The 17,081-nt window shown below is 34.4% G+C and overlaps 1 protein-coding gene and 1 non-coding gene across 2 annotated transcripts in view; one reads left to right on the top strand and one right to left on the bottom strand.

Annotated features, from left to right (window-relative positions):
• The window catches only part of NLK (nemo like kinase), a 157,573-nt gene that overhangs the window by 60,890 nt on the left and 79,602 nt on the right, over positions 1 to 17,081 (bottom strand). The window contains exon 2 of the mRNA XM_026016051.2: positions 7,262 to 7,391. Within this exon, the coding sequence (XP_025871836.1) occupies positions 7,262 to 7,391 (130 nt within the window). The remainder of the gene's footprint in view (positions 1 to 7,261; positions 7,392 to 17,081) is intronic.
• Positions 8,993 to 9,095, top strand: LOC112933198 (U6 spliceosomal RNA). Its single transcript, XR_003237611.1, has one exon. It is a non-coding gene; the product is annotated as a U6 spliceosomal RNA (small nuclear RNA).

Below are 17,081 nucleotides of genomic sequence, written 5' to 3'. Positions count from 1 at the left end.
GAGATTTAAAAAAAGCTCACCTCAAATGCAAAAAAACCTTAAAAATATAGCTATCAAATTAAAAATTTTATGTTTTTTAATACTATCAAATATCTAGTTCTCAAACTTCCAATTTTCTTTCCTTTTTATAAGTTTTTTAGTTTACATCAGGAGCTAAATAAGATTTACATATATTATGGTTGATCTGTGTTTTAAGTTATAACCTATCGATTTCTCTTTTTTTTTTTCCCTTGCAATTTACATGTGGAAGAAAACCCTGCTCATTTTTTTAGCCAAGCATTTGTCACTTTAAAGTTCTAAATTAAGTTAAAATCTGTAATGAAAAAGCCTTTACTCACTTTAAAGCCAGTTACACATAAAAGTTTGAAAATAGTTTAGATGTTTTATAAAGAATCTTGATCTTTTCTTTCTGAATTAAAATGTTCATATGTAGAATCTTGGTATAAAGGAAAGATAACATATCTTTCAGTTTCTTCAAAAAATAATTTTTATCATATAAAAGATAAATTATTTCATTCCTACAAATTAAAAACCCTATAATTAGCTAGTGTCACAAATTCACGCAAGTTCATTTCTCATTATGCGATAGAACAATTTTTAACATGAATATTTGATGTTTGAGGGAGGCAGAAATTAGTGTTTTACTTGACATCTTTCGGACTCTCAACTCTGTATCTGAACAACATACATCCTGTCTTGGGGGAAACCAGAATGCAATGAGTGACAGCGTCCATTAGACAAAGCTATTTTACACTTCAAATCTATCTGCTATAATTAGAGGTTATCTAGAGAAAGTGACAACCATACATTTTAAACCTTGATGGAGAAGAATGAGGCTTTCTTATTCCAGATTTGATGAGGCTTTTTGTGGAAAAGGCATATAAAACAGGGTCAGACATTTGCACTAAAGCATTTAACTGTGATTGTTAGCTTTAAAGGTACAATATTTTAAACTCTGCTTCGAATTTTTTTTTTTTTGCTTAGAATTTTTTAAATGCCTGTTGTTTTATATTACTGTTATTTTATCTCAAAATGTTTATCAGAGGATGGCATTCCACAGTGTTTCCAGGGGGGCAAAAACAGTGCTTTTAGATCAGTAGAAATGATCCAGGAATCTCAGAAGCAATGTAAATAAGTGAGAAGGAATAGTACCAGTTTCAAACTCTAGACTTCATGCCTGACTCCCCATTTAAATCGCCTGAGTCCTTCTATAACCCCACTATTATTTGTGGGAATAAAGTGTGTGAGATTAGCCTTATGATGTAAATAGGAGACTCTTGTAAAGACTTTGACTTGTAAGGAGTCAGAGTAACCTAAAATACCACCAACTCTTCATTTTTTTTTTTTAAGATTTATTTATTTTGTTCAGAGAGAGAGAGGAGAGAGAGAGAGAGAGAGAGAGAGAGAGAGACTGAGAGGCAGAGACACAGGCAGAGAGGGAGAAGCAGGCTCCATGCAGGGAGCCCGACATGGGACTTGATCCCGGGTCCCCAAGATCACACCCCAGGCTGCAGGCGGCGCCAAACCTCTGCGACACCGGGGCTGCCCAACCACCAACTCTTCAAAGGATCTCAAATATAAAAAAAAAAAAAGCAAGCAGACTTGTCTAATTAAAAAAATGAAGTAAAACACTTCTGTAAATAATGGTCATAACCAAACAGTGTCTCAGCACTTTTCTCTAATCTTTTAAGAACTGGAAAAAAGCCGATTACGTGTTTTTAGAATTTTAACTTCTGTTAAAGTTAACAGAAGTTAAACTTCTGTGATGTTAAGATTCACTATAAATTGGTTATACAATGCATAGTGGCTTTTTTTCTTAGCCCTTTACCAATAAAACTACTGTAAATAATCTTAATCCTAAATATAAATACTAGAAATTTAACTGTTCATAAACACCAGTTAAATCCCATGTTTAGCAAAGGAGCTACCCCTTCCCCATTCTTACTCCCCAATAGATTTTAAGTTCTTTAAAGTAGAGACTATGTAATTACAATCATTTTCAATAGAGTTATAAAATAAAGTATGCCAATCCTATGTGTATATTTTGATTAATTTTACACAAAGTAGATAGTATGATGAATTTTTTACTCCGTGGTTAGAATCTGCATCAAGAAGTTAAATACTTCAACATCCTAGAAGGCCCCCTCATCCCTTTCTGGTCAAAACCCATCCCTGCTCAGAGGTCACCACTATTTTTATTTCCAACAGATTCGTTTTTCCTGTCCTTGAAATTTTTATTGAATTGAATCACGAAGAATTATGTCTTTTGTGTATATCTTTTTTCCTTTACTGTTATGCCTATGAGATTCAACCTTGTTGACGTGTGGATCAGTGGTTCATCCTTTTTATTGGTGTAGTATGCGAACGGAATGTAACACAATGTACTTATGCAGAGTACTACTGGCCGACATTTGGGTTGTTTCCAATTTCTAGGATATGAAAAAGCAGATATGAACACTCTTGTACATGTCTTTTGATGGATATATGATTTGTCTTGAGTATACTGAGGAACAGAACTGCTGGACTGCTGGGTAGGTATGTATTTACCTTTAGTAAAAACTGCCAGTTTTCTTAAGTAGTTTTACAAATTTACACTCTTACCAGCAATATTAAGAACTTCAGTTGATTTGCATTCTTGTCAACAGCAGGTATTGTCAATCTTTTTGATTTTAGCCATTCTGGTGGGTATATTAGTATCTCATTATGCTTTTAGTTTACCTTTCTCTGACAACTAATGACTTCAAGCACTTTGTCATATGCTTATTAGCTATTTGGTTATCCTCTTTTGTCAAATTCCTAAGTCTTTTACTAATGGGCAAAAGTTCTTAATTTGTAGAAGGTATTTGTAAGATATATGATGTTTAGATACAGAATTTATAATTAGAAAAATGTCAAGTAAAATACTTACTTCTAATGGTCTTCCTCAGATGCTAAATATTTATAATTGTCTATCACATAATATGTTCTGGAAACAAGTTTTTTGTTGAATATATGTCTGAGGTCTGTCCTTCCATTCTATTAACTTGATGAGCATTAGCTCTTAATGTTAATGCTGTCCAGTTTCAATTTTTTTTTTTTTTTCAATGGTTAATGCTTGGGGTATTAGGGTGGCTCAGTCAGGTAAACTTGATTTTGGCTCAGGTCATGATCTCAGGGTTGTGAGTTTGAGCCCTGCATCAGGCTTCATGCTGAATGTGGAGCCTGCTTAAGATTCCCTCTCCCTCTGGCTGTGTTCCCTGACTCAATCAATCAATCAATCAATCAATCAATTTTAAAAAATGGCTAATGCTCTTAATGAATTCTTTGCTTATCTCAAAGTCTTAAAGATATTTTCCTACATTTTATTACAGAAGCTTTATCATTTTACCTTTTACATTTAAGTCTACAATCTATTTTGAGTTAATTTATATATCTGTTGTGAAAGACTTTGTTTATTCAAGACTGTCTCGGGTATTTTAGGTCTTTTCCATGTCCATAAACTTTAGAATGTTTGCCAATTTCCTCACACACATACATACAAACACTGCTGGGTTTTTGACTGGGATTACACTGAATATAGAGCTCAACTTGGAGAGAACATACATATTAACCAAACAGAGTTTTCCAAGTCATGAACACAAGAATGTGTTATTTTAAATACACCAAGAATCTGCCCAGTACCACAAATTTTAGGCAGAGAGCCAGCAAAACCAAATTTATTGAAAAGCAATCTAGTCTACAGCATCCTTTGCCTTTTCACACTCCTTAGCAGCAGAAACATTAGCATTAATAATGTCTGCAGCTAAACAGTATGCCTGCATTCAGGGAAGGGTCCTATTGGCACCAAATCGGTAGGATTCTTTATCCTACTTATGAACTCAAGGCCCTGAGTTAGGTCAGACTATACAAAAGAAAGTGAATCATTTTTCTTTGCCTCTCCTACCTCCTCTTTGTCTTCTCTATTCTCCTAGAGTCTTTTTCAGAATTAAAAGATTAGAAAAAGTAACTCCAAGAGAGAGATCATTGAGGTTATCATTCCAGACTCAGAGATTTCCTTTTTCTCTCACTTTCATTTACTTACTCATTCTTCAAATAGACTGACTGCTTACTGCACACTTAGTGCTATTGCCTAAGGGCAAGAAAAAGCCCCAGATTTGTATTGCAGGGGATCTTTGTATGAATTAGTGGACCCTAAGGGGGTTCCAAGTGGGTTTTAGAGGACTAGTAAAAGTCTAACATGACATGAATATTTTGTGTATGTGCATCCTTCCAAAAGAGCTTAGCTTTTATCAGAGCTTTTATCAGAGATTCAAAAGAGTACAAAACTGAAAAAAAATCATGCCTTTTCCATGATGATAATATGACAGATAATATGACTGTTACATGTGTGCATAAATGCACTCACAAGTGCACAGGTGGGTGAAGTAGAGAATATTTTTGCCAAATTTTAAAATAGCTCAGACTTTGACTAGACTCTAGTGATAAGCCTAGCCAAAACAACCTATAGAAGGTTAAAACCATTACTCTTTTCCTAAGTTACTACATCAAGGTGAATCTATCCTTAAGATGATGAACCAAACGTCCTTTAAAGAAAAAAAAAAGTGTGTGTGTATATTTCAATCAGTCAGATCAACTAAAATCAATGAATTTGATACAGTGACTTTTTTGAAAACGCAAGCTGTATATACTCAATGTGGGGCTTGAACTCACCACCCTGAGGTCAAGAGTCACATGCTCTGCCGACTAAGCCAGCCACACACACCCCTTATGCTGTGACTTTGAAAGTTCCATTCAAAAGAAAATCCAAAGCCTCCCAGGGCTTTGTAGATATTCTCTGACACATTAAAAGCATCCAAATTAAAATTCAACTTTCCTACAATGACCAGGTTAATCTTTCTAAATGCCATTTTCATCATGACATTCTTTTCTTCTCCTTCTTTCAATCAAATCTTAATCTCAAAAGGCTCATCTTAAAGTTTACATCCTCCTCCATGTTTAAATGCATCTTTGGGCTTCTTAGGTCCACAACAATTTATCTTTTCCATCATATTATGGCACTTGTGTGGCAGTATTCATCTGAGCTTTAGAAATTAGAGATCCTTGGGCCTCAACCCCAGAGATTCCAATTTAGTGGGTCTGGAATGAGACCTATGAATTTAGCCTTTTAAGGATCACCTTGGGTGATTATAATATACTTCTAGGTTTGGTTCCCCACCTTTTTCCATGTACAGAACACAGACTATCTTGCATTAATGCTTAACCATGCAGGCAGTCCTCCCAGAGCACTGTAATCATAGTATATTCATTACATTACTAAACTCTTTAAGGATACAAAGCCCTAGAAGCTAATGTAGTTTAGGAATATAGGATGTGTAGAATAAGTGTTTATTGAATTAATGAACATGGTCTCTGAAGCAAGACAGACTCCAGTCTTGTGCCACCCTGACTTTAGGCAAGTTACTTAACTCAAAGCTTTGGTTTCCTCCTCTGCAAAGTAAGGATAATAAGCCCTATCTGACAAGATTTTTAAGGATTACATGAATTAATGTATGGAAAGCACCTAGCATACATTCTGACATAGAGTAACAAGTGTTAAATACATGATCCCTCAAGGACATTTTAAACCTTTTTTGTAACCTCCACATGACCTAGCACTGCCTCTATACAGGACACAATTAATAGACATTTGTTGCCTTAATTACATCAAATTCCAGTTGCTACTTAAGAATGGTATTCCATACATACCAGGTTTGTGGTCCTGAGATGCATCTGTAGATCTCAGAGCATAGCTAAATTCATGATATATAAAATAGTGGCACCATATTATCTTCATCTCTAACGTCTCACTTTTGAATATTCCCACAGAAGTCACAAGCGCTCACTTATGACAGAGCTCAGGAGCTCTAATTGATTGCTGTGTTTTGATAGGTATGATTTTCAAGAATTTAGTTTGTTTCTTTTTTACACTACTCACTGACACTATCTTTGTAACTACCTCTACCTATAGTTACTCCATAGAAACAAGTCACGAGCAATGATACCAATATATATAGATAGCAGCCTATTACACCATCTCTCCTTTATAAAAGAAGCCAAGATAGGTCTGAATACAATAAACCATTGAATTATTTAGTAAGCAAATTTCTAATGCCTCTTTCAAAAAATTTCTTCACCATAGATCCCTTTACTTGAGTCTCTAACAATGTAAATAAGGTTTGTCCTCTTTAATGTTGGGGTGGTACGCACATGTAAGAAATAACTAAGCAAGCACTAGACATCATCCTAAATCACTTACAAAATTGAGCGACTAGTCATAAAACAGCAACTCGAGTGGTCTTTTCAAAGTCACTGAAACAAACACATTTTTAGCCAGTTCCAATTGACTGAAAGACCGTAATAACTTTTTTAAAAAGTTAAGGAAAATGGAGGTCAGGAGGAGTTATCAATAAAATGAAATATGTCAAAGCAAGGAGTTTCAAGTAAACATTATCTGTTTGATATTCCTAGTTCTATCAAATACCTCAAAACTTCTACAAATTTCTTCTTAAAGTGAGACCTACACTTTGGCCAAAGTTCTAAAGGTTCCTGTGCAAAGGAAGCAGATTCATGAGGAAGCATTACATTTCTGAAAAGTTTTTATTTTAGCAATTAAAATAACATAGGTTGAGTATCAAATGCAGAACGTGGGCAGGTTTTCTTTTTACATGAAATCGAAAACTCAAGAATCCAATGCTTACATTCCCAGGCAAATTTTACATGTATCAAACATTTAATTAAGGATTGAAGAGAAGCTATAACTCAAATCACAATGATTCTATTTACCCATGAGTCTTGACATCTCTAAACATAGTCATTAATAAGCTAACCTATGTTACTTTAACAGCTATACTGTTTCTTAAGAGAAGAAACGGTTTTCCTACATCTTTAAAATAATCTCTGATTAAAAATATTAAAGGTTAAGAATAAAGCATTTAAAATCAGGGACCAATTATTTCCACTTAAGTCATTCATTCTACATATTATACTCTTTTTATGTTAAATAGTAGTATTGTTCCTCAGCTAACTATTAACATTTGCTTTACATCAATTAATATTATTTATCTGTTGATCAACACATCTTAGAATTCACTTAAACTTGCTCATTGTTCACAAAACAGTTTAATTTGTCTCAGGTTCCCAAACTTAATAATTTGCACATTTCCTTTTTAACTCTTTTGCTCTCTACTAACACAATTAAGCATGCGTAGGAAATAGCTTATCCCAAATACCCAATTAGACTTACATTATCATGTTTAAAAAAACACAACATCTTCAATTCCCGGAAGACCCTTTTGCAAGAGACCAGATTCTGGAAGACGTTGGGCATCTTTTTGAGTGCTACTCTCTTTCCATCTCTTGGATCTGTTACTGACCTAAAGAAGCAATATTTGGGGGAGAAGGAAAAAAAAAAAGAGAGAGAGAGAGAAATCAATTCTAAACTTTGTTCTTCAATGTTTCAGAGCAGGACAATTATCCTTATCTTAGACTACTCAATCTACTTAACAATGCTTAAGGTATCAGTGAGAAAGAATATTTAAAACAATTATACACTTAAAACCAAAGAGAATGTTTAGCTCATCCCACTTAATTGCCATCCTATTTTTTTTAATCCTCCTCTAAATTTCTATAAATACTTTCTGAGAGGTCACTTAGCAAAACATCTCAGGAGGATTCTTAATGATAAAGCCATTTTTTTTTTTTGTTTTTTTGATAAAGCCATTTTAAAGATGAGTGGGGAAGTATAGATTAATACAGCTAAAGTCAAATTAGTTTCATGCTTCATGTTCAGAACCACATTCAAGATGGAAAAGATGTTCATTCAGATACCATTACATTTAGTTCAATATGGAGAAAACAGTTTTATTATTTTGGCTTCTTACATAAATGAACATCTTTTAGTAATATGAATTTCAATCCCACTAGTAGCTGAACAGTGTCTCTTCCTCAGAAGTCCTGAGTGCCAGCTTAGGGCTGTAGCTTCTGGGTTATGAAGACCTCTTCCCTTTTGCTTCTTACAAGGCTCTTGGTATGTCAGTTGCCTCCCGTAATTTCTTTCTTTATTTTTTTTCTGTAATTTCTTTAATGTTCAATGCCCCCCCCCCCACTTTTTAATCTTTTAGTCTTCTAATACCTGTATAACCAATTTCTTGTATTAAATTTCCCTGTTTGACATACTAGTATGGTTTCCATTTTTCTGACTGGACCCAAATGATACATATAAAATCAGTTAAAGGAAACAAAGCACTAAATTTGTTAAATACGACCAACTGACCATTTTGCAAGTGATTATTCATGAATTATCTTAAAGAAAGCTGGTTTCCTTTCCACCCATCACCTATCACTGGTTGTCCCTGTAGAATTTATTCCTGTCAAATTTATTTTGTTGATTCCTGCCTACCATCTATCAGTTCTAGGTTCAGTCATCCAATGCTTTGGTTACCCCTCCCAGATCTGTGTCATTTAAAAGTCTAAAGGTCATCAATGACTTTATCCACGTTATTAAAATTTAGAACAGGACAGAATAGATCTCTGCAACAGTTACAATACTAGAAACCACCCATGAGTCTGGCATCAAATTATTATTCATTAATTACTTATTTAATATAGTATTATTTATATCAGTTATATATTATATCAGTTTATTTCTTCATCTTGCCCACAAGAAATCACTCATCAAGTTGCCTTCCTGAAAACGAAGCATTCCTATTATCTACTAACCTGTCTAAAAACTATACCAAACTTCTTTATAAATTCATCTTTGTGATCACTACTTCTTTTCCTTGTGAAAAGAAAAGTGCTTGTGAAACTCTTAAATGGTGTATTCCAGTATATAAACAACATGAGAACTCTATTCTTCCATGGACTCAAAATTTGGTAAAACAAGAATTGCAATTTTTAGATGTTCAGTGGCTTAAACTGCAATTCAACTAAGAAACCTAACCTTAGTGATTACTGCTTAAAAAACACCTACCCAGTGCTCATTTTGGCAACACATAACATAGATTATGAACATAACAAAGATTAGCATGGCCCCTGTCCAAAGATGACATGTAATTTGTGAAGTATCCCATATTAAAAACAAAACAAAATCAAATCCTAACCCAAATCCACAACACTACCTAAAAAATTCACATAAACTAGGTTAAGTAAAACAGGAAGGAAACTCGGTATAGTATTATATTCAGATTGTTAAAAATATTTTTTTCTATTTAATACACCACTTCTATAACTAACTACTAGAAGACAAAAATGTCAATGAAATGAAATAGCAACGAAGGAAAATTTGAACCACACATTGTGAACCACACATTGTGTTTAGCTGTCAATGTCTCTTGAGTCTTCCTTTTGTTTTTCTTGAGTCTTCCTTAATGCAGAATAGTTATTTAGCATCTTTTGTCTTTCATGACATTGCCATTTTTGAAGAGTATAGGCTACTTATTTGTAGACTGCTCCTCATTTTGGGTTTGTGTGGTGTTTTCTCATGATTAGATTCAGGTTATGCATTTTTAACGGGAATAACGCATAAGTGATGCCTTCTCAGTGCAACTTACTAGGAGGCACATGAATTTTCCCCATTTCTGGTGATTAATTTTGATAACTTGATGAAGTGTCGGTCAGGTTACCACATTGCAAAATTACTATTTTTTCCCTTGATAACTGTGTAACTGTTTATTCCTCATCAAACTCTGACCCATGACCTTTAGCATCCACTGATGATTTTTCTTGAGTCAACTATTACTGATGTTTGCCAAATGCTGGCTTAATTTTAACGTCTTCAAACAGCTAGTCTACACAATAAATATTCATTTTAAAAAATGAGTAAGTTGATTTAACACAAGGCCCTTCCCCCAGGCCTCATACAGCAATACTTCCCAACTTCTAACTTTTTTTTTTTTTTTTAACTTCTAACTTCTTATTGGTCTTGACTCTACTGTAGTGAGGAGAACTGCTCTAAGATAAACCCACTCCTGGCTCAAGGTTAGTACTGAGCCTTGCAATGTTTTAAGGTAAAATTCAAAAGCAGCATTTTATTATTCATGCAAAAGCCAGTCATGCCTGTGGCTGGTAACAATATAACTCTAATGAATGTGAATGGCTGTACAGTAATTTCACGCCATGTTGAGTTTGTTCTCTCTTAACCTGAGGTAGCAGATGCTTTAGTTCAGCACAAACAGTACCACAGAACACAGATAAGTGTGGAAGCCTGTTACACGGGAATTCTTTTATTTTCTTTGTTACTGAAAGGCTTGCTGTGCTTAGTTCCTCTGTGACAGCAATACCCTGGTTATTCCAACTGTACTTGTTAATGAAGCTCCAGCTGTAGAAGTAATAAACAACATTTAGGGCAACTTGCCTCGTTTTAGAAAAAAAAGGAGCCATCCCGTGATCAACAGTTCACTTACTGGTCAGTTACTTTCTCTACTAAATACTGGAAGCTCTACATAAAACAGTGCATCTGTCATTTCACCTCATTATCTTCATGAGGAATCAAGTTACACTAAAATAAGTATTTACTTCGTAACTTTTAAATCAATATTTGATTCTGTAAACTATATTAAAAATACAGTTCTAAGTGTTGTAAAAAAGAATCCTTTCTTACATCTGCCTGAAGAATATCAATCCTTCTCTAATACTGAGAATACCAGTTTAACTTTTTTTAAAACAGCCAGAAGAATCCACAAGCCATTCTTCAGAGAAATATAGTCAGCCAAAAGAGTGCAAAACCAAAACAGGAACCTTTTTAGATCTGGTGTGGTTGTTTTGTTGTAGAGCTTTCTTATTCCCAGGAAACTCTAACTACTTGCCACAAATCTGCTTAAATTACAGACAAGTAGAAGGATTGGAATGAAACAAGAATGAAGCTTATTGGGGATACATTCTTAGGCACTAGAACCTAATATTACAACAGCTTTAAATTATAGTATAACTTTAACAACTAAACAAGAATCTCCAAGAAATTAAATGTTCTTCATTCATTTTACATGTAGAATCTTTTCCCTACATGGTTTAGTAGTTTTTAAGTTCATGTTTCTGCTACAGGTTTTTATTCAAAGCAAATAAATAATTTATAATGAGAATGTTTCACTCGGATTGAGAAAATCAGGTTCTTCTATTCACATAAACTTATAATCAGCAATCTTCTATTTTTTTTTTGCTATACACACTACAATTACTACGTCAACTGTACCAATACAGTATGCGTCTCAGTAACAGAACCTCCTAACTAGATTCTAAATATTTAGATTATTGCCTTTGCATTCATTTCCTTAAAAGTTATTTTTACTTGTATTAAGTCAGCTTTCATAGTTAGATACTTTGTTCCATCAGTTAGGGTTTTCTGATATTTGGTTTTTCTTTTATGTTTATCCAAATTTGGTATTTGCTGAGTTAGCTTTATACATAAGAAAGAGATCCTTTTCCTTTTTTTCAAGATACTTCTACTAAACTGATACTTAAATTTGTTAATCTGATATTATAAGGAGAAAAGACCCTATATAACAGCTAAACCAAAGCAGTGAGATGGTTCATTCTTTTTCTAATATCCTAACATTCTACTATTGATCAGAAAAAGCAAAACATATACATTTAATTGAAAGAGTTACATATGAGCTTAAACATCCTCTAATTCTGTGATCAAACAAGTATAAATAACAATGATCCCGGCAGGTGAGGCATCCATGGGCCATCCATTCTGATCTGTAGTGAGATAATTAAAGGTCCTGATAAGGGAGGAGAAATAAGACACAAATTATCCAATAGCAGGTTGTCATATTCATTTTCAAATACTTGTTACCAATGGATAAGATCTAACTTTTAAGACCCCAACTCCCCATCAATAATCATAATTAAGTTAAAACATAAGTGCAAAATCCTTTTATACTAATTATTATTGACTCAAGAACACTTTTTTGTTCTTTAGACCATGAATTAATAATTAGCTCCATTCTTGCTGCAGATGCTGGGAAAGACATAGAGATTCTTACTCCTCACTGTCAAGTATCTTTGTGAGGAGTAGGACTTGCCTGCAGGAAAGTTTCCACACTGTCTTTTCAGTAGGAATTTTCTCATGTTGGAAAGTGAACATGACACAGCCTAGCCTGCCAAGTATAGGAAGTTTTCATGGCCCACTAGCCACAGTCCTCTCCTAGAAACAGATCCATGAATATTGTATGGGAAGGAGAACCACCTGCAATGAAAGACAGGTTTCTGTACAAAGCCACAAAAGAAAAAAATCAAAACTGTGCCTCCTTCTTACATTTACCAATTTGTGGCAAAAAAATTATAAAAGATAACCAAAACAAAACTATGTCACATAAAAATGTGCTTTTAATCCCAATGATGACTTCTTAAAAGATATGTGCTTAGGAAAAGGAAAACTGAGAAATATAAAGATTTCCTTTAAAGAATGGAGATTTTTGTTGCACATTAGGTTTATAAATATAGAAGATACCAAATGAAAAAAAAGGATGGGTTTGTTTACACAGTAGGTTTATAACACATGGTTTTGATGATATCGAAAAATTACAATGAATTCAGAAATGCAAAGTTCACATCATTGGAAAAAATTCGTTTTTAATTACGTATTATTCAATATTTTAGTGGCTAATATTTTAATAATTACTTAAAATATAAGTCCTAATATGCTGTTAAAAGCAAACTGAACATACCAACCAACATACCAGTAAAATGTAATTTTTGAAATAAAAAGAAAAATTTGAATATGGCTTCGAATTATGGTTATAAATCAAATGTCCCTATTTTTTAGGAATGTATACTTAAGTTTATCTATAGGTGAAATGACATGAGATTTAAGATTTGCCTTAAAATACTTTATCAAGGATTGTTGAAACAAATGAAGCAAATGTTGATAATTATTGAATCTGGTGGTTGGTATAATAAAGTAAAACTATTAAAGAATGAAGAAACCTGTCAAAATAAAAACATTGAAATAAAAAAAATTAAAGATACTATTTATAATATAAAAAAACATCCAGTATCTCGGATTAAAGTTAACAAAAGCTAAGTAAGCAAGATTTCTACATAAAAAGACTAAAAAACATTAGCAAGAGAAATTAAAGATATAAATGAACGGAGAGACATACCATATTCATGGACTAGAAAACTCAATACTATAAAAATTTCAATTCTCCCCACCCAAACTGATTTATACAGATTCAGTGAAATTCCAGCCAAAACCCCCAAAAGGTTTTCTCTTTGTGGATCTATACAAATCAGTTCTAAAGTCTTTATGGAAATGCAAATATGCCAAGAACTGCTGAGATACCCTTGAAGAAGGTGGGAAAAAATTGCTCTACCATATATGAAAACCTAACATAAAGCTAAAATAGTTTAGATAGTGCAATTTTGGAGCAAGATCAATGAAACAGAAATATGACCCCAAAACATTCTCACATATACAGACATGTGACTAATCATAAAGGTGTCTTTGTAGACAGGTAGTCTGTGCCATATGCTACTGTCTCACAGCTTCAAACCTATCTGTCTAAACACAATTCTATAATATCGGGACTCTGCAAATCATATTTTGGTTTTGCCAACTAGCTCCATGTTAGGCTCTGCTAATATGGGGCTTTAGAGCAGACTACAAGGCCAGAGGAAAAGGGAACTTGCCCCTTCATGTGGGCTTTCTGTCTGTCTCTTGTTTCTGTGTCACCCTAGCAATAATACTTCTTCACTCCCAGCAGTGGCAATGCCTTTCTATAACTGCAGTTGAACCCAGTTTATAGTTTTCCCACTTGCAGAACCAGCCTCACTGCATCCTCCACCTCAGACACCAGCACTAGTGAGTCTGTATCCTCTCCTTAGATATCTGAATTCCTGCTACATGGGGTTCTAAGTCTTAATAATTCCAACTTCTTCCATGATATTCCTCTAGCCATAGCTAGAGGTAGCTGTTACTTTCATGATATCTTAGTTTTCTATTCTTGTCTAACTACAACTTTAAACTTTACAAACAACTTTACAGCGAATTAGCATTCCCTTCTCCCCCACACCTTTTATTATTATTTAAAAAATATTTTATTTATTTATTCATGAGCGAGAGACAGAGAGAGAGAGGCAGAGACATAGGCCGAGGGAGAAGCAGGCTCCATGCAGGGAGCCTGATGTGGGACTCAATCCTGGGTCTCCAGGATCACACCCTGGGCTGAAGGCGGCGCTAAACCGCTGAGCCACCCGGGTTGCCCACCTCTGCAACTTTAAAATGTGTAGTTTCTTTCTCCTCATTGGACCCTGACAGATACAACATTCTTTTTAATGTATGGTATGGAACAACTAGATATACATAGGGTAAAACAGAATGAATCTTCACCCCTACTTCACTCCATACACAAATTCCAGGTGGATTGTAGATATTAATGTGTAAAGCAAAATTGTACAGCTTTTAGAAGATAATATGTAGTAGAATACCTTCAAGATATCAGGGCAGGGAAAGATTTCTTCAACAGTACACAAAAAGCACAAATCATAATGTAAAAAAATTTTGACTACTTTAAAATCAAGAACATCTGTTCATTATCTGTGTATTAAGAGTAAAAATGCAAGTCACTCAGAAGATGTTTGTAACACACATATAAGCAACAAAGTGTTTATCTGGACATGTGCAGAATTCTTACAAATCAATTTTTAAAAAGGGTTTGAACAGGCATTTTACAAAAAAAAGGATAAGCCAGATACCCACTAAACATATGAAAAGGAGCTTAAACCTTATTAGTCATTTGGAAAATGAAAATTAAAACCATAATGAGAATGATTATATAACTCTCAGAATGGCTAATAATAAAAGGTGGACAATACCAAATTTTTAGTGAAGATGTGGTACAATGGCAATTCTTATAGACTGCTAGTAGGAATGTAAATTGGTAAAATCATTATGAAAAACAGATTGGCTTTATATACTAAAATGAATATATGAATACAATGTGACCCAGCAATTTGACTCCAAGTATATACCCCAAAGGAATGTGCACACCCATCACTACACATACAAATGTGTTCACAGCAATATTTTTAGTACCCTTAAAATGGGAAAAAATCCAAACATCCATAAACAGTAGAACAGATTAACAGATTTTTGTATATTCATATAATTGAAAAACCCTACAGTGATTGAACTATTGCTACATGCAGCAACACAGATGAATCTCATACACCTAATTTCTGAATGAAAGAAATCAGTCACAAATAATGTAAGATTTCATTTCCATAACATTAAAAATATAAGCAAAGTTGAACTCTAATGTTTAGGGATGTATGCTTAGGAGACAGAAACTATTCAGAAAAGAAGTACTTACCATAAAAGTTAAGGTTAGTGGTTATCTTGGAGGAAGCGATACAAGGTGGGGGGGTGTGTGCGGGAGGGCCAGAAGGGACTTCTGTGTGCTAGTGATGCTATTTCTCACTTGAATGGTAGCTATAGAGGTGTGTGTTCTTTGTGATAAATCACTGAGCTATATATTTTATTTTGTGTACATTTCTGTATTGTGTTACTATAGAACTAAAAGGACAAATTTCTCAGTTAAAATTTTGAGGATAAAAACACACGTCAGGTTGAAATTTGTATAATGAGTAATTTTAAAGAGGACAATTCTTTTTATTATTTTTTTTGTAAAAAATACACATCCATACCAAACCAATGAATTTTGTCATATACTTCCTTGTGCCACTGATTTATTTTGTAGTGAGAAGTATACATAATATCTTCCTCATGTTTTGGTAGAATTCCAAAGGAATTTGCTTACTTCAAAAAAAAAATAAACGTTTTCTTCATCATTACACAGGAATATGCTATAAGAAACATTCCACAGGAGAGTGCTGTCAGCAGAATTAAAGCAGAACTACAGTCCCACCCCTAATCTAATCACAATCTCCTAACTTCTTCCATTGTAAAGCAAAGTGCTGAAGCAGCTACAATGCTTCAGGTTTTTTTAATTAGTTAGCCTTTTAAAAATAACCAAAACCAAAAATGCTGCAAATACAAAGCAGGAGGCAGGACTTCCAGCTGTGGCAAGCTGAAGAGGTCAGCAAAACCTTTCCCCTCAAAACAACTATAAAACTGGACAAAAATGTCAAAAACAACCATTTCAGGACTCCAGAAAACAACCCAAGTCAAACAATACATTCAAAAGTGTTTATGAAAAACTGTGGAACTTTGGGTAAGAACAATGAGAGTGAGTGATGTTATTGCTTGTCTGCTCCTTACCCCCACCTAAGCACAGTCCATGCAGTAGTTGGCCATGAAAATCAGCAGCTTCACTTGCCTAAGGTTGCTGATGTGATCTGAAGGGGAGGATGAAAACCCCACACTCAGGGGCACTGACTATAAAAGCATTAAACTCAACTGGAGAAGAAAAGAGAAAGCCTACAGCTCTGCCAGTCTGAGGTTGCTATCCTAGTTGGGAAGTGGGATAGAGCAACATAAATCCAGGAATTTAACAAGGAGATTCTGGAAATGAGAGCCACAGTGGGCTAGGTAAACTCCCATAGATTCCTGGCTAACTGGAGGCTGCTTATGTACTCAGAGCTGACCTGAGAGGGCCTAAGCTCTGTACATACCCGTGGCTGACTGAGAGGCTTCCCACATGTGAAGAGAAGAACTGAGAGGCTCAGCAGAAAATAAAAGCTGGGGCATAGTTGAAAATTAGATGAGCTCCCTAACATAGTCACAAAGGATAGAAGCCTCACTGGCTCAAGATGTTTGAGCACAACCTTTAACCAATCACTGGCTGACCACCAAGCGATACAGACACAAAGGGGAACTCCAAAAGGGCTGGGCTAAAAATTAAAATAATTTTTAAAAACCTGAGCAATTTGAACAGTTGTACTGAATGGACACAGAAAGATTATGCACATTAAGTCAAGTTACTTAAATATAAGCAAACACATACAACAACAATATGTCAATAATGACAACCTTCAGGTGGCAGGGAGGCTGGGGAGAAATCAGATCCAGAGCTATTACATTATTAAATATGTCCAGTTTTAAACAAAAAAATTACAAGATATGTAAACAGTAAAATGTGACTCATACTCAGGGGAAGAAG

The sequence above is a fragment of the Vulpes vulpes genome, chromosome 2 (genome assembly GCF_048418805.1).
Source record: "Vulpes vulpes isolate BD-2025 chromosome 2, VulVul3, whole genome shotgun sequence".
NCBI classification, from domain to species: Eukaryota; Metazoa; Chordata; class Mammalia; order Carnivora; family Canidae; genus Vulpes; species Vulpes vulpes.
Note: the sequence above shows the minus strand (reverse complement) of the source record. Positions and strands in the feature narration are given on the sequence as shown.